This window comes from Alligator mississippiensis, chromosome 5 (assembly GCF_030867095.1).
Source record: "Alligator mississippiensis isolate rAllMis1 chromosome 5, rAllMis1, whole genome shotgun sequence".
NCBI lineage: Eukaryota > Metazoa > Chordata > Crocodylia > Alligatoridae > Alligator > Alligator mississippiensis.
In genome coordinates this window covers 106416860-106443359 of record NC_081828.1, presented here as the reverse complement: position 1 = coordinate 106443359, position 26500 = coordinate 106416860, and the positions used below count along the sequence as shown (strand labels likewise).

At 44.5% G+C, this 26500-nt stretch overlaps 1 protein-coding gene across 3 annotated transcripts in view; it reads left to right on the top strand.

The window, feature by feature from the left end:
- CDH12 (cadherin 12) overlaps positions 1-26500 on the top strand; it is a 976881-nt gene that overhangs the window by 890823 nt on the left and 59558 nt on the right. For all 3 annotated transcript variants that reach the window (XM_059728628.1, XM_059728629.1, XM_019483342.2), the window contains 2 exons: positions 9031-9218; positions 19845-20098. In XM_059728628.1, coding sequence (XP_059584611.1) covers positions 9031-9218; positions 19845-20098 — 442 coding nt within the window. The remainder of the gene's footprint in view (positions 1-9030; positions 9219-19844; positions 20099-26500) is intronic.

The window sequence follows — 26500 nt, the reverse complement described above, 5'->3', positions numbered from 1 at the left end:
GAGCCAGAAGAATGCAGGCAGGCAGGGATGCTGTCTGTGTTCTACTGCCCCTGCCCCTTGCTCCCAGGATGTGCCCTCCAGCCCAGCTGTCCCCTGGAGGGAGCTGCCCAGGCAGGCAGACACCCTGTCCCACCCGAGGCAGCAGTGAGGTGCCAAGTGCGGGAGCCGGGTGGTTGGGACAGGGTCTGGGTAGCATGGGGGGAGGCGCCACGGACAAGCCAGCCTGGTCAGGCCCTTAGGAAGGCGGAGTCTGGGCAGGAATTGGAAGCTGCCCCGGGTCTCTGTGGTCTTGAGCTGTGGTGGGCAGGCAGGTGGGGGTGCCCAACGGCACCCATGGTGGGGCCTGGCCCGGCCCACACAGCTCTGCAGGGATGAGCTGCAGCCACCCTGCGGACGTGAGGATGCTGCCTGGCTGGGGCAGGACACCGGGCTTGAGAGGCTTCCATCTCTGGGATTGGCCTCACTGCATGCTGGGCACAGTGCAGGCAGGGCAGAGACATCCCCAATGCAGGGGCCTGGCTGCGGGAGCCCCCCGGAGCCTGGGAAAAGTCACTGCGGCTGCCTCAGCCTGTCCGTGTCCCGGCCTTGCCCACCCACATTTCCCCTCAAGGGGCCAGGGCTGGGGCAGGCACTGCAGGCTCCTGGCTGGCTCGGACCTGAGCACTGGCTGTGGCGGCTGTTCCTGGAGTCCAGGGAACAGCCTGCGGCTGCAGCTGCTACTTGCAATGTACCCAGCTGGCACAGAGACCAAGCAGGGAGCTCCCTGAGACCGGTGTCCTGCCCCAGCCAGGCAGCATCCCTTCTTGGGCAGGGTGGCTGTGCCCCATCCCCACGGAGTTGTGCGGGCTGGCTGGGCCACACCTCTGGTACTGCTGGGCCCCCCGCTGTGGCCCGAGTAGCAGAGCTCCAGGGCAGCCCCCACTCCCCACCTGACACCAGCTCTCCAGCTGCAGCCTTCCCAAGGGCCTGGCCAGGCCAGCCTGCCCACAGTGACTCCCCCGGTGCCTGCTGCTCTCTGCTCTGTTCACCCTCTCTTCCCCCTCATCAGAACATGCTTAACAACACAAAATTCACAAGTACAAGGCAGGACATGAAGTTTTATTTATTGTCATCAGGTTTTGAATTTTTAGAAAGCCTGGTATTTACTGTTAAAAAAGAAAAGAAAAAAAAGCAACATTCATTATTATTAATTGTATTAAATATGCAGTGCATCCTCCATGTACCCCCTCCACCCCAGTTTTGTTTTTGTGGCATGCCAGCACTCTGGCACCTTACAAGGTAGATGTGTTTTTTTTGGCACTCTGGCCAAAAAACTTTACCTACCCTTGCTATAACCTCTCAAAACTGCTGGGGCTCTATGGATACAGGAGCCTGGAAGATAGGAGCCAGGAGCATGAAAGATTCCTCAGCGACTTCAATCTCCTTCTCTGCCTATTAAATCATTAGTAGTAGTAAGCCCTGGAAACCAGAGTTGGGATCCTTGGAGCTAGAATCTCAAACTTAAATTTGTTTTTACTTTTTTTTTTAAAGTATCATACTCATTATTTCAAGGATTTTTCCATATTTTTGTTTGCACAGGAAATTTAAAAAATGTTAACTTTTCTTTTGGAAAGGATATGCTTAATTAATTTTTTAAAAAATGAAATGTCATATGGAATAGAAATTCCAACTTTCAACCATTTATGACTAGGCTTGGCAAAGTGTGGTTAAATGATGAGAAATTTGTGACTCAATGTTATCAGAGAGTATTAAGGAACTAACTTGATATTAGGCTCCTGGCAGAACCTACCCTTTACAGAAGTCAGCGCTTAATTTTAAATACAGGTGTCTGTTTGAATGCAGAACTATATGTATTAAGAAAAATGCTTTTATATGCTCAGATTATTTATTGATTGAGTGGATTCTGTTTTCTCCTCTGCCACAGACAGATATGCACTCATGTCAAGCAAACCATTCATATGCGTAGCAAGCTGCCATGGTTGGCCCATCATTCTCTACTCTGTGGGGCACATCTACACGTGCATTTAAGTGTGACTAAATTTACTGCATATTAAGCTCTTTTTGTCAGGTGTATACACATGCAAAGACTTGGCACTAAATAGCCCTGCCATGTGCCCCTGTGGCCACCAAGGGGAGCTCTAGCTTCCAGCCACATGGCTGCCACCACTTGGCAGCCATGTTGAAGCTAGAGCCAGCTGCCAGCACGTGACAGCCATCTTGGAAACACAGCCCTAACCTCTGATCCCTGTCTAGCATCTTCTCTGCCCAGGAGCCATGTGCCCACTGCAGGGGCAGCATACAGCAGCTCCCTCCTTGGCCACCCTGCCTCCCTACACCATGGCTGCCCCTTCCTCTGTGAGTGACCCCCAGTGCCCCACTGCTCCAGCCCTGCCCCTGCCAGCAATGACTAGTACCCTGTGTTCCTGCTGCCCATGGTGCTAGCCATGCTGCCCCAGCAGGGCCCCCCCAACCCCACCTGGGCCCCAGAAGTGCTGTGCACCTGTCAGCGGTGGCCAGAGCACCAGCTGCAGAAGGCCTGGCTGACCCTCTCCTCCTGCACTCTCCACTCCAGCCCTCCTGCCCCGCTGCCCACACCCCCCCACCCACTGCCCACCCCCAGCACCACTCTCATGATGCACACACGGTTGAAGCAAAAATACTTTATTTCCCTAACAGCACCCACTCCTCTTTCCCCCATTCTCTCCCCAACACACAGAACCCCTTCCACCCACCCCCCTCAACAAACAGAGTCCCACCACCACCCTTCCCACCCACCAAAAATAAAACCCCACTTACAATCAGAAAACTATTTGCAATATATCTGGTTTTTGAGCTCAGTGTGGGGGGGCTGTGGAGTGGAGGCTAGGAAGCAGAGCCTTGGGGCAGGTGCCCAGAACCACAGCCTTGGGATATTTCCCCATGGGTCCAGGGGCTGTGGTGGCCCCAGCGGGTGGTAGTCTTATGCATGGCTGTGTCTTCAGGTGCATGGTGCAGGGGAGAGTGGTGGGGCCAGGCCCAGGCAGGCTGCAGCAGACCCAGGGTGGGGACAGTGGCAGGGGATCTGGCAGGCACCCAAAGACCATCTCCCAGGCCTAGGCAGGGACAGCTGCAGGGTGGCGAGAGGAAGTCAGGGCCCTATGGGGCCATGGATAGGGCCTAGGCTGTGAGGGGCATGGACACGGCCACCAGCCCCAGGAGGATGGCCAGGGCCTGGCTGTCAGTGTGCCCCTGCTGTTGGAGAAGCTCTAGGCACTCCTGCTCCAGAGTCTCTATGCCCAGTGGTCTTGCTGTACCCATGCCCATGCTTCCTCCTGGGTGGCATCCTCCACCTGCCGTCCTGCTCCCATGCCTCCTGCTCCTCTGCTACCACCACCAGCTGCTGGAGCACGAGGGTCTGGTCCATGGTGCACCGCTGACATAGCCAGTGCATCCAGATGGCTCTAGCAATGGTTGGCGGTGACCCAGAGCCTGCATCCTTGATGAGGCTGGTGGGCTTTCCCACATGTCCAGATGTTAGCCCTCTCGAGGCAAGACACAGAAGCCTTTTGTGAGAGTTTGCAACATTTCAGAGATAAGATGCACTGCACTGCAGGGCCTCAGATTGGTGGTCATCCATGCATGGGTACACACAGACCATGATAAGTAGTCTGGGCAGGCCTGGGCCCAGGTGGCTACCAACCAAGCCACCTGTTCCCCTGTGGCTGATGGGCTACTGGGTGCTGACTGCAGGCAGACTGCTTCCCCCATCCCCTTTCCAGGGTAGGCAGGCCAGGCTGCTGGCAGCAGCTGTTGCCATTACTCCAGACCTTGCTCCCCCTCTCTGCTGCTACAGGTCAACTGGTCTGCTGCACTGCCACCCAACTTACAACATCTGGGCTCAGGGCATGCAGGACTCCCAGATAACTGGGCCGAGGTGCTATCCATGCCCTCACCCTCCCTGGAGGGGACCTTTCTGGGGAGGTGCCCTGGAGCTGCAGCTCCCCCCCCCCCCACATTGCTGCTGTGCCCTGAGAGCACCCCTGCTGTGTGTGCCCCGGGTGGTGCACAATGAGTTGTTTGTGCAGGCTGAGGGGTGCCTGAGTCAGTATGCCCTGCTGCTGTTGATCCTCCTGGTGACCTAGGAACACCTGTGCTCCTGGTTTGGGACCTTGAGCTACAACAGCACAGGGGGCAAGCCCTGATTGCCCAGGAACCTCTGCCACCACCTGGAGGGCTACCTGTGGCAGCGCTACATGTCCCTGCCCCCAACTGCCAAGGAGGACATCTCCACTGGCATCAATGCCTTCCTCAGGGTGTGAGAGGCCCATTCCCATCCAGCTGCAGAGATGTGGGATGCTGAATAAAGTGTGTCCCACCTCTCTATGTGCTGTAGGGGGGTGGAACCCATGGCCAGGGGAGTGCGGGTGGGCCAGGCAGGGAGTGGGGGCAGGCTCTGGGACTGGGAAGGCCTTCCCCTCAGTGTGGGACTTACCACATGTCCAGGGGTGGTGAGGCTGGCAGCTTGGTGCAGGCCTCCCTGTTGGCATCTGCTACTGGCTGCACTGGGTATCCATGTCCCACAGTGTGTAAGTGGACAGTGCCTGGCCAGGGCCTTAACCCCAGGGAGAAGCTGACACTGCTATCGGCTGGTGGTGATGTTGCCAGCTACTCATCATGATGGGGTCTGGGGCTGTACTGAAAGTGAGGCAGCCAATGGCCAGGGCTCTCTGAGCTGCCAGTGGATGCAGCAACTGGGGAGAAGGACAGGAAGGGTGCTGAAGGCCCGAGGACCTTTCCTCTGGTGATGTGTCAGTGGAGTCGTCAGGGCAGGGTTGGGGCTTGGGCAGGCCACCCCTGCTGGAGATAATCTCAGGGGTGCGGCCTGTATCCTGGGACACCAAAATATGGGTCAGCTCCCACACAAAGACCATGGTCTTGCAGGCATGACCAGACCAACGATTGTAGTTGGTCATGGCCATCCACTGTGCCCACAAGGCCTTGACCTTAATTTGGCACTTTCACACCAACTGGGAGTGCACTCACTCCAGGGCCTCATAAATGCGGGCATTCAAGTGCCCATCCCAAACAAACTGCCTGCATGTCAGCACTGCCCCAAGTGCCACAAGGTCACCAACCTCCTCCTGGGTCCAGTTGGGGATCTAGGCAGTTGGCATAGGCATGTGCACGTGAGCATGGCCGGGGCTCAATGGGGAGGAACTTGATAACATGATGTCCTGTGCTAGCACTCTGAGCCCCTGCACAGATGCCCCTGTGATGCTGGCCCTAGATAGCTGGTAGCAGCACTCAAAGCAGGTGCATGGCTAGGGATTGGGAAATGCACAGCAGAGGCACTTCACTACAGGATCTGCAAGGACAGGAGGCACTCTTGAGGTCAGCAGCAGCAGGCAGGAAGTGCTGCCCCTGCTGCCAGAGACAGCCAGCCAGCAGCCCTGGGGGGATACCAGGGCTGGGCAAGGGGTGCAGCAAGCTGCAGCACTTTGCAACACTTGCTTGTGGCTAAGTAGCAGCTCTGGAGAGGGGACAAGCCAGGCAGAGGCAGCCTGTGGCCTGTCTTGGGGACACATGGGGCCTGCACTGGTCCGACAGACTGCACAGGCTTCAGCAAACTTCTGTGCAGCATACCCCAAGGTACAAAATGGCTGCAGGCTTTTATAGCCTGCAACTAGGGGCTGCCAGAGAGTAGCCCAGCCACAGAGCAGAAGCCAAGAGCCCTGGGGAATGTTCAGGCTGGCCTCTAGTGGTTGAACCAACCCAACAATAAAGTTAGTACCAGGTCATGTCTACACAAGCATTACTGAGTATTAACCAATTGCAACTAAGTTTGATACCTGCATATGCAGGTATCAAATTTAGTCACAATTAGACATTTTTACTGAGCAGGAAGGGTGTGCACGTGTAGACATGCTCCTGTACTGCACAGAAAATTAGGCTAATGTGCATTAACGCATCTCATGTAGAGGCGTCCTGTGAGTCTTCTCTGCTATGAGCTACAAATTCAAATGAATTTGTGACAATGACAAATGCTTTTGCAGTTTAGCTGCTGCTACTTAAGCTAGTTTGACTTGCTTGTTTCAAGGTTTCTTCTACATCTGAAGGATCAGAGAAATTCTCCAATGCTTTAATGACCAGAAGCAACAGACATCTATTTAGGCCTGTTTCAAATCACTAATACGTAATGCACAAAGGAATCTAGGCAGACAAGAATGGACAAGAGAAATGGACTAAAGCTAATGTCACAGCAAGTCCAAGACAATGGCAAAGTATGTTCTAAAGAGAAAACAGAGTTGTCATTCTGGTATCTTTCACAAACGCTTTTTATTGTTCACTACTTAAACACTCTTTTTTCATAAAGATCAATTTTAAAGAAAGAAAACAAATGTTTTCAATCAGTAAATTATATTCTGTAGTTTTTTTTTCCCCTCAGTTGGCAGGAATATACATTATTTGTTTTCATTATTTTTAAAACTAGGTTGTCAAAGTAGCACCATTAAGAGCTTCCATATGCCACAAAGTTACTGTTATGGGAGTATGATGGCAGTATAATTATATAGTACATCTTCAGAGAGATAACTGGCATAACTGAAGATTACTTCTGTTTTGAATTAATCTGAATGACCCCCATTTTTACTGCTGTTGAATTTTTAAGTGATGAAATGCCAAGGCACTGAAAATAAACTGATGAAGCCTAAACAAGCTCAGATCAGTGATGTAGAGTTTCTTTGTCTTCATCTGAGTCCTATACACTTCAGCCAGGAGCAATATTTTATAGAGAAATGTTTGTCTTAATGAATCCAAGTGCCTTTTAGCTCACTAAGAACATATCAATGTGTAGAAGAGGAAGGAAGTCCATTAGCTGATGTTCCTGTGTTTATGTTCACCAAAACTGTGAGCATAAAAAATGAGCAGTGTGACAAAGAATTCTCTGAACTTTGCCATAACTATTTGAGGAAAATAGGACAACTGAGCTAAGTGAAAATGGGGGCTATAGAAAAAAATGTTGGCTTTACATTTTTTTTTCCTTGAGAGAGAACTTTTTAGGGAAAGATCAAGGAGCAGGCATGTTCTTAAACCTTGTTACCAAGTAATAGGATTTGTTATTGTACTTCCTGTACACCACTTAACAAATTTACTACTTAATTTATGTCATTGAGGTACCACTAAGAAAAAGCTGAGTATACTCTGACTTGATACTTCTACTTATTTCCCTCATAATTTTTTTTAAGCCATAAAAAAGAAAAACAAACTAACAAACAAAAAAACCCCCCAAAAAACAAAAAACAAAAAGAGCTGAGCACGATAGTTCAAAAAGGGAGAAAGAAAAATTGTGAAAAAATATGTGCACTTAGTCAATAAGCCATAGAAGGGGATTTGTCAAATGGGGATGCTGATCAAACTGATTTTTTTACATGTTCACAAATGCAGAAAGCACATACACACCCCCACATTTTGAGAAAGAAAACTAAGCAGAGAGAATGTAACAACTTCACGCATCTCAGCTAGACAGAACACTCCACACACCATAATATACACATAGCTAATTACATAATTAGACATAAATAGGCATTGGAGTGCTTCTAAGTCTCAAAAGGGTAACGGTTTTGTCTTCATTCAGCTGTATGGATGAATCCTTTGTTCTTAGAAAATGTAACAGAGCTCAGAAAGGTGACACAAAATGTACTTGCCAGGTTTAAAGAAGGTACATTTTCTTCTAATACTGTGAATGTTTCCTTTTCTGCCTTCATTAAGGAGTATACATTCATCTAGGTTTCTTCCGCCAAGCATGATTGACCCCATGCCATGTTGGAGACTTCCAGAGGCCTCCAGCTTATACAGCCAAATATATATATATTGGCTTTTTTAATAAAGACCTGCAGGCTTGACCTAACTTGTTTACACATAAGAGAGAGAGAGAGAATGACAGACATTGCTAAACCAAAAAAAGTTGACTGAGAGTTGCTTTAGAGTGATCTCTGAAGTGCTCAACAAATTTTTGATTTTCTTGAGAGTCAGGGTACAAGATAGAATAAAGCAAACGTGACAAATCTTGGCCTACTGAATTATCCCCAAGTGTCAAATTTGTTTCAGCCAGCATTCTGCAGTATCACACAATGCTAACACTATCTCGCTATTTGCCCTCAGACCTTACTCCTGAAGAATAGAAAAGAGAATGGTTTCACTAAAATTTATTAACACTAAAGCTAAAACCTTTTCTCCCCCTTTTTTTTGTTTGTTTCTGCTCAAATGTCAACACAATTCTGTGAAAGAGGATAGAGATAAAGCTAAATGTTCTGGACATGCTTCTTCCTTCTCAGTGAATTAGCAGGGTTGTAAATTAAGTGATGTGTTATTGAGAAGAGCGGGCCTGCCCTCCTCTCACTGAAGTAAATCTTGGATTAATATTTTCTGGAAGCTTTCTGCTGGAATTTTTTCCCCCAAATGAAAACAGAGCATGTAACAATGAAACATTATTAGTTTGTCCTTAAAATTTTAGTAAGAGCACCCTCTGGTGGTTATTAATTAAAAACCCAAAACAATTATGTTATTTTTCTCCAGAAATTGCATAACATATTGGATATGACACTATTTTGATAGTTAAGGTGGTGGGTTCAAATCTCTCCGCTGTTACATATTTCCATTAACCAGCACAGTGAAATATATGAATACATTAACCATTTTTTTAACCCGAAACAGAATATATAAAATGTTCTAATTGGTGCATTCAATCACTTTATATAGAATAAATAGTAATTTAATTTAAATTAAATTTAAAGGGGTCAAATTAATAAATAGAAACTAAGGACATAAACATTCATCCTTTTAAGATTCATTACAGCATATTTAGAGCCTCTGGGAAATTAACCTGCACTGTAGCATGCTTAAGTGGCCATATCACACGTGTTTTCCTAACCTGCTTGTACTGTGATCACGTTTACCAAGATTGCTTTAACATGTTTAATTATGCCAGGCCACATTTTCCTTATCACATGCACTGTTAATTCCCAAGAATGATTGTTTAACACTTTCTCTCAGGTATATTCCATTTGAAAGTTCCTGAGTCCTCACCTGTTGGTTCAGCTATTGGGAGAATCAGAGCTGTGGATCCTGACTTTGGGGAAAATGCTGAAATTGAATACAACATTGTTCCAGGAGATGGAGGAAACTTGTTTGACATCACCACGGATGAGAACACACAGGAAGGGGTTATCAAATTGAAAAAGGTACTTAGTGCACATCCAAGATATAAGCAAGTAGCTAAAATTTGAAAATAAGTAACACAAACAATTTGGAATCATACATGATCTGTGTTATATCATGGGAAATCGTAGCCTCTTTGAGTCAGCTTCTTGTGTTTATGGAATTTTTTTGTGTGTGCGTTCAATCACAAAGGGACTTGGGTATTTTGATGCTAAATACCTCGCTCAGTTATACAGTGCCTGTTAAACATCAAATGAACAAAGAGTCTGTGGAACAGGGAATGGAACCCAGATTTCTCCATGCAAGGCTCCTTGTCCAGGTGAAGGCTCTAATCACTGTCTGCTTCTTCTATGACTAAGGAGGCCTAATGACGCTTCAATATATGTATTTTAAATAGTATAGATTCAATAACAGAGTGCCCACATCTCAGAAGAGCCTATAGATAGATGGTTAGGATACTCTTCTTGGAGGTGGAAGGTGTGGTTTTTAAATCCCTCAGCCTGAGGAGAGCTTAGATTTCAGGACAACCAAATCCTGGGGGAGTACTCTAACTACTGAGCTAACAGATAAAGCTACCAGTGTATTGATTGGGAGTGGCTATTACCTCTGTATTTTGTGTGGTGTTAGCTGCTGTAGATGGATGTTAGGTGTGCTTAGAGCTTGCCTGTAAGACTGAACCTCTTACAGGATTTAGGCGGAAGCATGCCTAGTTTGAGGATCCAAATAGGCGTTAGATGAACAGTGAGTTACTTGGTCCTATCAAGATGGAGGCAGTCTATGGTAAGTGTTGAAGGGCTGCTTACAAGATCAGGCACTTGTTTGGAGGACCTTATTCTTGTGCTTAGACTCCTATAGTTAGGGTGACCATAATAATTTTAGGGAAATCCAGGATGGAGGGTGCCAGGGGGAGATAGTGTGCATGCACACACACACACACACACACACACACACACACACTCTCTCTCTCTCCCAACCCCTCACCTCCTAGGAGTGGGGCCAGCCAAGACAGCACAGCACATACATGCAGCCCTGACCTGTGGACCCTAGGAATGGGGCCTGGTTGGGCAGTGAGGCACATATACCCAGCCCCAACCCAGCATCTCCCAGGAGTGGGGTAGGGTGGGACAGTGCAGATGCCTGTGCCTGGGCTCCAACCACCATAAGAAAAGACTGGACACGACTGGGAGCAGCCCCTGAACAGTGCCCCCTGGGCTCTGCTAGCCTGTGTTGTATGGCCATATGATGCCTCCCCCTGTTGCCATCAGCAGTCTGGGGCACAGTCCCAGGGCAGAACCTGGACCCCAGAGCTGCCCCCTCACCTGCCCGCCCCAAACATGGGTCCCCAGTAGCTGGGAGTTGGAGAGGAACCCCCGTACTCCTCTCAGGAAAGGGGTTTGAACCACCTCCATCCCCTTCCTGGGAAGCCCTATCCTTACTTGGGCTCTGACTTGTGGTGGTGGCAGCTGCTCCCTGGTTCCAGTTTCACTGGGCTGTGAGCCTGGAATCACTTGCCCAGTAGAGCCAGGCATGTGTGGATGGGTACCTGTCAATCCAGGACTTTGCTCCAATTTTCTCCAATGACCAGGACACTGAGACAGCCTATAAAATCTGGGACTGTCCCTGCCAATTTAGTCACGGTTATCAACCTATATCTATGGGCTGGATTAGATGATTTTGAGGTCTCTTTAAGCCATACCTTTCTATGATCCTATGTCTGTCACCTGATCCTTAACCTCAAATCCATGACCAGGGAGGTATCATGCTAGCAGTAGGTAGGGGAGGACTGCCACCCTCAAAAGGCTATCCTTCCTTGTGATACTGAACCTAGAATTTCCATCTTTGCTTATTTCCCAAATTGTAGAACTTTTTTCCTCAGTCCCCTCCACTCCCACACCCCTCAAGCTTGCATAGCTCATGATTTTTGATGTAAGAATGTTTTGAAAATTAAATGTCTTGCTTTAAGAAAATTTGGAGCACCTTTTTGTCTCAGTAGATAACTCAAAAACAGCTATGCTTTGAAATGTCACACTTTGCTTCAGGATGGCCTTCAATGTGCTTTGCCATGTTTGAAATGGTAATGAGCATGAATGATTGAAAAAATCAATGCTGAGCATACACAACAGGATTTGATCAGATTAGATGCTCCCTGCCCATGAATTTACTCTTAAATCTCATCTATGCCATTTTTTCCCCTCCCCAAAATGTACCTTTGTCACTTTTTTAGCTGCATAACTGCACCTAAATGTGTGCAGGCTGCTTTTATGCAAAGGGGAAAAAAGCAGCATCAAGCCAAGTTTGTTTCACCTTACCAGTAAACTACAGGATCTAGATCTTGATTTTCAAAGGTGCTGAATATTTAGTTTCCTTAAATATCTGCTAAAATGTTTCCTTAAAAGGCTGCTAAATGCACATTACTTACACTAAACAGAGCTAGTGAAACTACTCATGTGCTTACAGAGAAGGATTTGCATTGATGTGGCTACAGTAATGTACAAAACACTGAGCCTAGACAAAGCTTCAGGCTGCTCTGGAGAATGCTTTAAGAAGTCAGTGAACCAAAAAAAAAAAAAGTGGGCAAAAAATGATGAATCCTGAGTCTGAGTAGTTTAGTCTCTCTACACTATTTTGCTGTACTTATTTACTTAACCTTTTCATTAATAAGGTTTGCTTTGCCTGTTATCACATTTACAATAACAATAAAAAAACACTGGAATCAATTGGTCAATTGATATTACCTAAAGCAAACAACAGAACTCTTCTACTTCATAGCAATGCAGGGAAGAGAGAGGAACTAATCCTCCTTTAATCTTCCCCATCAGAGGAAGCCTGGAGACAGAGATAGGTTCTGAAGGTCAAGGAACTATTCTGTGTTGGATGAAGGAATGCAAAGGGAAGATAAATCCAAAATGCAGCCCTTTCCCCTGAAAGAAATGCCTATCTGCATTCACTCTGATCCTTCAGGTGGCTCATTACATAACTCTCTCATGTGAAAAGTCCTACTGACAAACACTTTACAGACTTCAGTGGTTTAGGTACTTTCAGATTCACAGGCTAAAGTACTCAGGACTCACTGCTTGAGTGGTTTGCTGGAGGGAAGCCTTAAAAAGAAGTAACTTAAACTTCAGGTGTTCTGTGGACTTGCTGTCACCTTAGATGTCTTATGAGTGCTACAACCTTGGTGTACTCAGCAAGACATGTCCTGTCTTTGGTGTCAGGAACATTTTAACTGCACTACTGTTTTTTGTTAGGGCCTATAATATATTCCCATTTGAAATTTTACTCAGCACTGCTCTTGTCAAGGACAGCAATAAGAGTGTTTACTGGGGTACTAAACATTTATAGAAGTGTATCATAGAAATGAAGTCCTAGATAAACATCTTGCTCTTCCATACTAATTAGGGCTTTTCTTAACATAGAGCAACAGTTCCCAATCTGTGGTACGTAGACAACCTGTCAGTGGTATGCGTTAACAGATTTATTATAATTACTTTGTATGATAAAAATGTGCTGGTGGTACTTAAGGTTGTATCATTTTTAACTGGTGGTGTGTAATCTGGCAGAGTTTGGGAACTGCTGACATAGAGAACATACTGCACGATATATTTTCAAAGGGCCACCACTAGAGCTTCTACAGATGATTATCAAATGCAGTAAAGACCAATGATCCTGGTTTTCTCCAATTAAAAAAAAAGATCCCCAATTATCAGATTAAAAAAAACTAACTCAAAATCCACATTTTTCCATGATCAAAATGGCATATTATATATATAGAGAGAGAGAGACAGAGGGAGAGAGTGGTGTTTCACTTTATGGAAACTGAAATCTCCTTGTAAATTGAAAATTGGGAATTTTTATCAGAAAACAACTAGGATCCCTGGTAATGACATGTAGATATTTTAATTTTTTTGTGATCAGAAAATCTTTATTATGTGACTTTCATGCAACCATTCCTCAAGCTTAAAAATACCCACAGTTTCAAGTGCTTTACTGGCTTATGGTCCAGACCAGTGGTTTTCAAATTTTCTAAAGACACAGAATACTTTATATAATTTCTTCTTGGGCAGAACTTGTATCCCTGTCCTAAAGATGGATGCAGAGCCAGGCAACCCAGCAATGGTGCGGAAATGCCTTCCAGATCACTCTGCCGTTACCCCTAATCTCTTTGCAGAATTCATTATGACCTACTGAAGAACCCCAGGGCTCCATGGGTCACAGTTTGAAAACCACTGATCTAGACTCCAACATAAAGAAGTTCTGTTCATGTACATGTCAGTTACAATGTGTGTTGCTCTCATTTTCACACATAGCCAATGGGTCTACTAATGTGCTTACAGGTAACCACACCCTTAAATATTTTTTGTGGAAAAAAGTGCAAGTCTTTATGAAAGTTAATATTTAAAAAAGTGTTTAGAATGTTTATGAGAAATCAGTGGGGACCACCAGTATTTAAAGTTTTAACATTTGGATAGATCCTTAAGTACCTTGCTAAATAATGAGCAAACTTTAGGATACCAATAACTATCTCATTAAAAATCACAAACCACTAAAACGCTGTTTGAATGTGCAAAGAATTGTTCCATGTTTGCAAAACAAGTTTACTTTCCCTCTTTCCTCCTCTGCCTCCAGTATCACAGCATATTAACATCATGACCACAGCACTGTGCTATCTTGAGAAAAAGATGCTTTATTTCCCTGCAGACAAAAACTCTCATTTACAATATAAAGACATTTTCCCCCTCAATACAGAAAACATGATGAAATCTCCATGTGACAATAAAAAATGTTTCCCTGGAATAAAATTGTTTTGATTAAAAACTGACACAAATCTCATATGCCTGGTGGATACTTTTAGGATTCTGAGTGAATTGACAGAAAGAGGCAATTCTATGCTTTCCAGACATTTAATAGATTTTATAAGGTAATGTTTTTCATCTGGAATAGGTGTACAACTTAAATCTCATAACTTAACTCATTGATTTAACTTCAAGGTACGATCTAGTACATATGCTCAGTTATTACAATGATCATTCTATAAGAAAAGGAATATATTATGCCAGCCAGAGCATCCTAGTGACATTTAGAACCACTGTTTGGTTCATATTATAATTACTCCAAAGGAAATGAAAGCAAAAAGGCACAAAAACATAAAAATTCTCTATAGGTTTAGAACAGCCTATTTCTCTTTTGTAAAGCTTCCATTATAACAAATAAGTAAGAGTTATATTTGCCTATAAGTTGTGCTGCAAGCTCAAGAAAAGGCACTTACATATGCTCCAGGAAGTTGTTAAAACTGGTCAGGGAATATTAAAAGTTCTTATACACAGTGATGGTCAGTATAAGCCAATAATTCCCAATAAACTAAGTGGTACATTTATATGTAGGTGAGAGAGGGGGAAAGAGAGTAAAAAGGAAGGAGACTTCAAAATTTAAGGAGGAAGAGAAATATATCTATCATTCTTCTTGGTGCTGGCACGCACCAAGCTGTAGGCAAAGCAGGATCTCAGAAAGATTATGTTGGCCATCAAGAAAAAGAAAGGCAAAAAGTAAGGAAAGGGAGATCAGAATCTTTGCAAGCTATGTCATTGGGTGTGTCACTTTTTAGTAGCTGTTCTGAAACCCTTAGTGAGGAAACAGGTAGGGAACTTAAGGATCTCCTTAGTGATAAGTGGGAAATGTATCCTTTGGGTAGACCTGTATCCCCACCTATTCACTTTAAACACTTCAGCTTTTCCTGTACACCTCTACATAAACTTTCTCCAAAACACCCTGTCATTGACTAAGAGCAGGGGAGCTCAAACTCTGACCCATAGACCGAATGTAGCCTGCAAAGCCATTGCATCTGGCCCACAGGGCTCCCCATAGATCAGGAAATGTTGTGGCAAGAGAGCAGAGACCATCAATACAGTCACCCTCCCCCTGCCAAATTTCCAAACCTCAAGCCCGGCACACCTGGTTGGAGTTACCCCCTTCCCCCTGTGGGGCTAGGTTGGGGTTGGGCCATGCCTACTTTCCCCCCACTGGGCTGATTTGGGGCTGGGTCACTCCCCCTTCCCCCATGGGACTGGGTTACATCCATCCCACCCTGCAGGGTCAGATGACACCCTCTTTCACTCCTGAAAGGCCAGGTTCAGGTGATACAGCCACCCCAACACCCTTCTGCATGGCCAGATGGTGGCCACCGTACCAGGCCTCGCCCTGAGCGCTAGATCAGAACCACCATCTGGCCCAGCATCAGACCAGGCACTGTCCATCTGGCCTGCCACGGAAAAAGTTTGAGCACCACTGACAAAGAGCATCCAGGATGCTTTTTACTTACAATATGTGACTTCAGCTTCTTCTTAAACAGCCACCTAAGTCAAAGAACTAATTGCTGCTCCTTTGTCTTTCCCTGTTGTGAAGGGATTGGAGCTAATGCATGTATCTTACCCTTTCCCATCAATCCTTCAAGCGGCAGTATATCTCTTATTCTCAACTCTAATGAAGAACATGGAAGTAGTTGATCTGAAGCCTGACTTAACACGTATCATACCCTGAAGCTGTCATCTTTACTTTTACCATTTCAGATCCAGACTTGGTAACCAGCACTGGAAAAGTGTTGCTTTTTGGAACCTTCTGTTCAATCAATATGGTGTCTCTGCACCAATGAGCTCTCACTGAATGCTAGGTTGGGTAGTCTCAGATAAGTCAAGGTCTGAAGTGTAAAGATCTGTCCCACCCTTAAATAGGACAGGGTTATGGGTTATGCTTATGCTGTACCTGGTATATAGGTAAATGCAGTAGGTTTCTAAGGTTGTCACTCCTGCAGCTTTCATTAATTCTTCTTTTCTTTTCTTATTGTGTGAACAGGAAATGAATAAATTCACTTTTCTCAACTGTCATGCTTATCACTGGAACTCATTAAGCCGTTTTCAGCTTATGTTGGCTTTTATACTTCATATATTTTTGACAGAATTCTATTTGAAAAGAAAAAGCTCTATTATTCCATTTTACTTGCTCAATTTACATTAAAGCATTATATATTTGTCAGCATGTATTCACTTCTAAATAGGATAAGGGAAGCAATAATGCTTCAAACTGTATTTCCTTTCAAATCAGAGATGCTGATGTGTTTTCCTGTTCACACTAAATAAACCAGTGTATGGTATCTCTTGGGAAGCAAAACAAAGTGTTTTATCATTATGTGTTATTTAGTTTTAGTATTTTCAAATTGCTATTACTACACACAGCTGCACATATCTGATAGTGTTCTGATAGCTTATATCCATGAAGACAGACAAGGGCTGTTTGGAGAGAGACAGACTCATCTATTATGAGACTGACACTTAGGCTACCATTACAAAATTCTCCCATAATAGATATATAGACTATGGGTAACAAAGAGCTCCCATGATGCTAGCAAAATTGGGATTTTGTTATAGAAAAAACCTTATCGAATTTGATAAAAAGATAACCTTTCTATGTAGCAAGCTTTATAACTGACCTTTTGAATGTAATAGGACTTTATACTAGGGATAAGGATTTCCTACTGGTCAGCTAAAAATAAAAGGTAAAAAGGTTGTCCTTTGGTCTTACATTCTATAGGAGTTTAGCAACAGTTCCATATAATGGTATTGATGTCCTTTAATATAACCAAACTGTTTTAATCCCTATTTCATTCTTCAGTACCTCTCCATAAGTGTTAGCATATTACAATCACCTTCTTAAAACCCAGAAGTGGCTGTAGAATCTTTTAGGTAAAACAGATGGTTGTTAAGGCATTGAATATACTTCCCTAATAGGGCACAGGTTCTGCTATTTGGAACCTTTGAAAATAAAGCTTACTTATCAGCATTCAAGATTTCCATGCACAGTAGAGTTTAATTCCATAAGATTACCACCATGTGACAGCATTGCTATGACAATTCTGGACGAGTAAAATGAAATAACACACTACAGTTAATTGTTACATTCATTAAAGACACACTTAATGTAGAAGAAGCACCCTTCATGATTTGATCAGTTTCCACAAAATGAGCCTTTGGAGTGATATTCGTAACCCTTGTAAATCTCAAGGTTATAGAGATTTGGCATGGAAGGTTCCTTCAAGAAAGTCATCCTTCCAGTTTTCCAACAGTTCCCTAGTACAACAGGTGGCTGCCAAGATTTTGGATGTAAGGCCAAGACTGATTAACTTATCTGTGTGAATAAGGAATGCTATCAATTAAACTTGCATACATTGCATACAGTCATAGATTTTTAATAATATCTTGACTGGAGACTGACATTGTCCAAAACTCAGTGTTATGCTCTTGTAACTTAATCTTACCATGTCTTTATTTTTGACCACTTACAGTCTTAGGACATCTGTAATGAGTGCAGTGGAGCCTTCTCTCTTCAAGCACATAACTTCCTTAACCAAACAAAGCTATTACTGAGGCAAGTAGCCGAGCACCAGGTGAAAGTCTAATCTCTGAAAAATGCCATAGTGATAACCTAGGAATACTTATGAAGAATACAATTGGTCAAAGCTGCTGCAATTATGAATCTCACCACAAAAAACATAAGTTTATGGCACCTAGTAATGTGTTATATGTAACAGAGCACCCCAAACATTCCTTTTGTGAATCTAAACAAACCACTTCTCAAAAGTTAGTTTTCACCCTGTCTCATCCTCCTCTAAAACTATCAAATTGCAGTTTAGCTTTGCAATACCCTTATATTGAAAGATTTTGAATTTATATAGAGGCCTTTGTTATGCTAATACACCTGTTGCAGTAGAGAAGGAACCATGCCTTCCATCTTTGTGAAGATGGGGCGCATTTACAGTCTGGCTAATGACAGGACCATCAGAAAAAAATATGTGCACAGACTTCTTGGTTTTTAAATCCTTGTTATACTCAGCCTAATCCTCAAAGAAAGATGGTGAAGACCTAGCAGGTTGTTCTGTGTTATGCCACATAGAAAACACTGGAATTCAGCATGTATCTGATGTGACTCCTCCTACTGTCCCATCCTTTCTTTCTCCCATTCTCAGACAATATCCCAACTTGTATATCCCAGTATATGTGATTACTGTCAGCCCAGTTACAAAGCTTTTATTTGACAGAAATTTGCACATACTTCAGGGGAATGTTCTTTGAGTAAAGATGTCCCCATTTCTATGAGCAGTTCATTACAGTCAAAAATTTTAAGCTTGGAGATTTACCTATTATAGGGTTTATCTACATTGCTGTAGTGATGTAGCATCGACGGGCACAGAACTGTGACACCAGTGCTACCTCACCATAGTGATGAGCGACCTCACTATAGCGCATCGCTATGGTAACACAGCTGCTAAAAATACTCACATGCCACCAGGATGGTGCAGTAACAGCTGTGCCTAAAGCAAGTACTAAATGACGGCGCAGTAACAACTGTGCCGTGGAGGGCATGTGTAGACGTGCCCATATGGACTTAGACGCCCACTTAGATGCAAAGGAATTGGCCATATTGTTTATTAAAATGTAACATCTTTCACAAGAATTTAAAACCATCACATGACCATCATGTCATGTTCTCAGTCAATGTGAATGAATATAACTGGTGATTTTAACAAAGCTACTACAGTTGACACCAGCTAAGCACGTGGTCAATTATATCTTGCTGTGACTAGGGTAGAAAATGACATAGTTTAAATCCCTGCTAGCAGTGGAAACATACTATGGGGGTGATGCCGATAGAAATAAAAATGAGAAGCAGTAATTTATTCTTGCTGCTACAGATGTAATCTCGTCTCTTTACTTAAATATGATATCCTTTCAAATGGAAAATTCCTAATGTGACAATTATACCAACAACCACTAGGTGACACTATCACATCAGAAAAACACTACTTCAGGAAATGATGAAAGTTTGAGCTAATGCACAAAAACATTTGTATTAAAAGTCAATGCTTTTGTATCTTTCTGGCTAGGAATCAGTACAATAGTCTAAAAGAGCTGAGATCACTGGTTACATTACAAAATCAGAGGCACAAGGTGGATGTATATTGATAGAAATTCAGAACAAACCAGCTCCATTTCAACATGTGTCTCTGTCAAATAGCTACAACATGCCGTGTGTCAATTGACAGTTTGCATTCAGTCCCTTATAAATCAGAGCTGTATTGATCCAAGATGCAAAATGTAATATGCATTTTTTAAATAAAATCTAGCCCCTCAAGTTCTCTAAGTTTGTAGGTGTTTACATTTAAAGGTTCATTCTGCCAATTCTAGAAGAATTAATCTGGATTCAGAACTACACTCTAAAGTTTGGTTTATATCCGCTGCTGTGTGCTAAGAATTTGCTTTGGACATATTTTCACTAGAAACATCACAGTCTTTCCCTGTGATGAAAGGGGGAATGGGCCTTGTATGTGAGAAGCTGACATGGGATGTAGAAGATATTCAGTTCCTAGCTCTGCTATGGATTTCCTGTCCCTTGGAGGTTGACTGGGAAAAAATAAAGTTAATTATTATAATTGTGCTATTTGGAGGGGGTTTCTTTATGCTGCTGGCCCTAGTGATTTAGACAATTAGACAAATTTGTTGTGTTCCAGTAATTGTCTAAACTTTACAATCTTCATTTACAAATCCAATTAGACATGTTAAATTTTTTGCCAAATCTGATTTAATTTTTATCCTTATTTACAGCCATTGGACTTTGAAACAAAAAAGGCATACACCTTTAAAGTAGAGGCCTCCAATCTCCATCTTGACCATCGATTTCATTCTGTGGGTCCATTCAAAGATACTGCTACCGTGAAGATCAATGTGTTGGATGTGGATGAACCTCCCATTTTCAGCAAACCTATGTACACCATGGAGGTTTATGAGGATACACCTGTTGGGACTATTATAGGTGCTGTAACTGCACAGGACCTTGATGTGGGCAGCAGTTCTGTTAAGTAAGGAAGCATTTTCATTCTTGCATGCCTTTCATACTAACCAAACTTATGCTAACAATAAGATTGAATGGAATGATGGATCTGAGATTGCTAATGAGATGTGGCCCATTTTACCATTCTAGGTAACTATTGATGAAAATATTTATCAGAAGTCTACACCAAGTTGATTAACTTACATGGTAAGAATTGGCTAGATATAGTAGACTACATAGGCTATGGACAGATATCCCATTTGCCCCAGAAGAAAGCCTTTTGTCCTGGGATCATACATGTATATGTCCACTATCCCCCTCCATGTCCCACCAGATAAAATGTAGTAATACTTTTTTCTGGGGTATCTGGTTGTACATCTGTATAGTTATTGTGATTCATTTCAGTGACAAGCCTGTCACACTGCGTGCTTTTCCTGGCCACCTACTGGGAAAGGAACAGAAATGCAGCTTAAAAGGTCAATGTAGGTAAATGATGGTGCCACTCTTGTTTTGAGACAGATCAAACCCCCGGAAAGTCAGACTCAAAACAAATGAGACATCTATTTATAGCCATAGGCTGTTATCATCTTGATAGATGTGTGCCATGTCACAAAAGCATCATGTCAGATGATATAAACTGTCATGACATCCTTATCCAAAGCAAAGGCTCTGACCATTCAACTGATAACAGAGTGGTTTCTCCAGGGAGTCCATGAAAAACCATTCTGTGGTAGACTGGAGAAAGTTGTGGGAAAGCAGGCTGGAAGAATAGACACAACTATTATACTTACTCCCCCTATATTATGCATAAGCTGATTGGGGCACAAGTGTGCCTTGAGATGGGGTAATATAAGTACCAAAAGGGAGACTGCTCCCCTGTCTCCACAAGTCACAGCATGGGGGCTCCACTACTGAGCCCCCATGCTGAGGCACATGGAGTCCCTGTATTGAGAGACATTACACCCCAGCCTACAACTCTGTATCTGGCCGGGGTACAGTTTGCCTCAAAATGGAGGAGCAGCCAACCCAGCATGGGGGCTCTGCTGCTGATTCCCTGCATTGAGGCACACTGCATCTCAGCCAACTGTGGATCAGAATAGTATGTTTTTCTCATGGCATGGTAGTATTTTTCTGGAGGGACTAGACGTGTTCAGATAATCAGGTCCTTATGATCTCCACCCCAGAGTGCTGAGGGAATTGGCAGAGGTCATTGGGGGACCCCTGGCACAGCTTTACGAGCATTCATGGTGCTCTGATGAGGTGCCAGAAGACTGGAAAAGGTCCAATGTGGTCCCCATTTTCAAAAAAGGGAGGAAAGAGGACCCAGGACACTATAGGCCTGTTAGTCTTACCTCGGACCTGGGGAAGCTCTTTGAGAAAATAATCCAGGAGCACATCTGCGAGGGACCAGCAGAGGAGATTATGTTTAGGGGCAACCAACATGGGTTCATTAGAGGCAGGTCCTGTCGGACCAATCTGGTGACCTTCTATGTCCAGGTCACAAAATCCTTGGATGCAGGTGTTGTGGTGGACTTAGTTTTTCTGGACTTTAGGAAGGCCTTCGACACTGTCTCTCACCCCATCCTCATTAAAAAATTAGGTGACTGTGGTGTCAATGCCTACACAGTCAGATGGGCCACAAATTGGCTGGAGGGTCACACCCAGAGAGTGGTGGTGGACGGGTCATTTTCAACCTGGAGGGATGTGGGCAGTGGGGTTCCCCAGGGCTCACTCCTCGGACCCGCACTGTTCAGTATCTTCATTGTTGACTTGGATGAGGGGGTGAAAAGCACCTTGTTCAAGTTCGCAGATGACACTAAGATGTGGGAAGAAGTGAGCACTCTAGAAGAGATGGACAGGCTACAACTAGATCTGGACAGGTTACAGAGGTGGGTGGATGAGAATAGGATGGGTTTCAATACTGAAAAGTGCAAGATACTACACCTGGGGAGAAAAAACCAGCAGCATACCTACATGCTGGGGAACTCCTTTCTCATCAGCACAGAGGCAGAAAAGGATCTTGGAGTCGCTTTTGATTCCAAGATGAATATGGGTCACCAATGTGGGAACATGGTCAGGAAGGCTAACCGCACCTTGTCATGCATCCATAGATGCATCACGAGCAGGTCCAAGGAGGTGATCCTCCCACTCTATTTGACATCGGTCAGGCCGCAGTTGGAGTACTGCGTCCAGTTCTGGGCACCGCACTTGAGGAGGGACGTGGATAGCATCAAGAGGGTCCAGAGGAGGGCCACTCATGTGATCGGGGGGCAGCAGGGCAAGCCCTATGAGGAGAAGCTACAGGACCTGAACCTTTTCAGCCTCCTCAAAAGAAGGCTGAGAGGGGATCTGGTGGCCACCTATAAACTTGCCAAGGGGGACCAGCAGGCAGTGGGAAGGTCCCTGCTCCCCCGAGCACTACCGGATGTAACAAGGAACAATGGCCATAAGTTGACTGAAAGTAGATTCAGGCTAGACTTCAGGAGGCACTACTTAACAGTCAGGTTTGCTAGGAGCTGGAATCAACTTCCAAGGGAAGTGGTGTTCGCCCCTACCCTGGGGGTCTTCAAAAGAAGGCTAGACAACCACCTAGCTGGGGACATTTGACTCCAGCATCCTTTCCTGCCCATGGCAGGGTTCGGACTTGATGATCTGCTTAGGTCCCTTCCAACCCTACCAACTATGAAACTTCTATGTCTCCTTCTATGAAACTTCTATGTCTCCTTCTCCTTCTACTTCTAGTCTCCTTCTATGACCAGGTTACGAAACGCCTGGACACAGGAGGAGGGGTGGATGTCGTATACTTAGACTTCAGGAGGGCCTTCGATACGGTATCCCACCCCATACTGGTGAACAAGTTAAGAGGCTGTGATATGGATGACTACACAGTCCGGTGGGTGGCGAATCGGCTGGAGGGTCGCACCCAAAGAGTCGTGGTGGATGGGTCGGTCTCGACCTGGAAGGGTGTGGGCAGTGGGGTCCCGCAGGGCTCGGTCCTTGGACCGATACTCTTTAATGTCTTCATCAGTGACTTGGACGTGGGAGTGAAATGTACTCTGTCCAAGTTTGCAGATGACACAAAGCTATGGGGAGAAGTGGACACACCGGAGGGCAGGGAACAGCTGCAGGAAGACCTGGATAGGTTGGACAAGTGGGCAGAAAACAACAGGATGCAGTTCAACAAGGAGAAATGCAAAGTGCTGCACCTAGGGAGGAAAAATGTCCAGCACACCTACAGCCTAGGGAATGACCTGCTGGGTGGCACAGAGGTGGAAAGGGATCTTGGAGTCCTAGTGGACTCCAAGATGAACATGAGCCGGCAGTGTGATGAAGCCATCAGAAAAGCCAATGGCACTTTATCGTGCATCAGCAGATGCATGACAAATAGGTCCAGGGAGGTGATACTTCCCTTCTATAGGGCGCTGGTAAGACCACAGTTGGAGTACTGCGTGCAATTCTGGGCGCCACACTTCAAGAAGGATGCGGATAACCTGGAGAGGGTCCAGAGAAGGGCAGCTCGTATGGTCAAGGGCCTGCAGACCAAGCCCTATGAGGAGAGACTAGAGAAACTGGACCTTTTCAGCCTCCGCAAGAGAAGGTTGAGAGGCGACCTTGTGGCTGCCTTTAAGTTCATCACGGGGGCACAGAAGGGAATTGGTGAGTATTTATTCACCAAGGCACCCCCGGGGGTCACAAGAAACAACGGCCACAAGCTAGCAGAGAGCAGATTTAGATTGGACATTAGGAAGAACTTCTTCACAGTTCGAGTGGCCAAGGTCTGGAACGGGCTCCCAAGGGAGGTGGTACTCTCCCCTACCCTGGGGGTCTTCAAGAGGAGGTTAGATGAGTATCTAGCTGGGATCATCTAGACCCAACACTCTTTCCTGCTTATGCAGGGGGTCGGACTCGATGATCTGTTGAGGTCCCTTCCGACCCTAACATCTATGAATCTATCTATGAAACATGTGCATCAGTATTAGGGTTCAGTAAATTAATTAACTTTGCCTTCTTATGGTGGAGTACTTAACTCTGCTGAAACACGTGTCATGGGCTGGCTGAGGCATGAGATGGGGGGCTGCCTGTTGCCTAGTCCTGCACTTTAGCACCCAAGTACCCCAGCCTGCCCCTCTACCACTCAATGCTGCTACCTGGAGCCTCGGGCTGTTCCCCCGGGTCCCCTGCTACCCAAGGGCTGCTCCACCCCGGCTCAAACTGCTGTGGTCCTGGGTGCACATGCATATGCTGTGCCCAGGAGCAGGTGACACCAGCATGAACTGTGCCAGTGTTTATCATGTCACCTTAATAGCATGTGTAGATACAACTATTAGGCGCATCCCCATGAGTGAGAATGTGCATTCCTTGGGGACAAATAGTAGCGGCACAAATATGGTGTCCCTCTGGAATGCCACTATTTGGATGGGGTAGGGGAGCCTGGGGCCAGCACCTGGGTTGGCCCCAGCAGTCTTATCTGGGGTCCTTGGTGCTTTCCTGTGACTCCAGAAGTGGTGATCAGTGCACGCAGAGCATGGCCATTAGCCAGAGAATGGCTCTGGACAGCCAGGCTTTGGTTTTGGGCAGTGCATGCTGCCACCATGTGTGCCTGCTTTTTTCTGGTATGGCTTTTTTCGACACTGGGATCTCCAGTGAATGGTGGAGCAGCATGGTGAATGCCTGCCTGTACAGTGCAAATGGTTTGCAGTGCTTCAAAGTGTACATGTGTACTTGTCTGGATGTGCCTATTCAATGGGCTATGGATCAAACCCATTGTCTGGAAGTTTTTGCTATAAGGATAGATGTAGTTACAGTGCCAAAATGTCAGTAGGTGTGCTGAGAAGATTGAGAGAGACATGGCTGTAAGGTATGATAGAGGCAAAGCAGTTCCCTCAGTCTGACTTGGAAAGGTACTTCTGCTTTTCACTCAAATCTTCACGATTTTGGTCCTGATAACTTACTCTTCACCTTAACTTGATTTTTTCAATGAGATTTCCAATCCATTTAAGTCAATGGAAAGGTCATGTTATTATTTTCAAGGACTTTCAGATTATGCCTTTAAAACATTGGAATAGGCCATTTGCTGTTCAGTTGTTAACCCATCTGAATTGACATATTGACTGCCCAAAGTGAAAGAAAGTATATGCAGTTGTTAGTTACTGATTTATTAGAGTTCAATATAACATAAGACATATATCCTCTAATTGAAAGTAAAAGTCAATAAACAGTAGTAAAAGCATAAATTCATTACAAAGAATTGCATTTGATTACAACTTTGAAGTTCATCTTATAGCAATGCAATAGCTTTTTGTAGCTATTTAAAACCTAGATTGCCTCATATGGATAAATAATGGTTTCTGTTAGTTTTATAATATTTTAAAGAAAGAGCTGGAATGTAGCTTCTGATTGAATAGGCCTGCTAACTAGGCATGGAAAGGCAAGAAATGTTCTGTGAGGTAATAGCCAAAATAATTTGCTGTGTGGTACAGTTCATCTACAAATTAACTCATTTTCACTGAGATGTTTCTCTACAGCAGTTTAGCCACTGCAATTCTGACCACAGTAACAATAACAAAATCAACAATCTGCCCAACAATGGGGACTGAAATGAAAGACAGGTCTATACTGTGTGCAACACAAGGAATAACTCTAGAGAACAAAGAAGTCTAAAAATGCTCACGTTAATGCAAGCAATGCTAGTCCCAGTAATTTAATTCCCTTTATCAGACATTTTTTTTTTTTAACTCTGTTGGGTTAGACATATCAACAGGGATCTGGATTTTCCATTTCCCATGGAAAATCAGAGAAAACCATGGATTTCCCTATTTTATCAGAGAAAAAATGGATTTTACTTTTTAGCAGAGAAAACTGTGGATTTCCAATTTTGCAAAGAGCTCTGCAGGCTGGAAGAGTTCCAGCCTGCAAGAGCTAGTTACAAAAAGGGCGGGGGCTAGGGGGCTGTTGTGGGGGGAGTGAGGGGCATGCGCAGGGCTGAGATGGGTTGTGGGGTGCCTTTAATTTTAATCACAGATTTGGGGGGGTCTATCAGAGAATTTGTGATTTTTTTTTTTATCAGGGAAAACCAGGATCCCTGCATATCAGGAAGGGGGGAATAATGGCTAAATGAGAGTGACGATTGAATCTAGTTACTTAGAAAAAGGAGAATATATTACTGGAAGCTATTGAAAAATGCTGAGAGAGATTGTTCATTATTCTTGTAACTGGAATCACAGATTTCTGAGAAGCTGGGAGTTTACCAAAGTTTGTTTTGTAGACATGGAAGTTAACAGAAATACAGAAATGAAGAGGCACAGAGCACACATTCAGGAAATAAAGGGAAATAAAAAAAACCACTAAGAGAAAAAGAGGCCTTAGGTATTCAACACCTGCAGAGGTGATTGGACCTGAAACTGTTTTGAAACATTATTCCAATGCACCT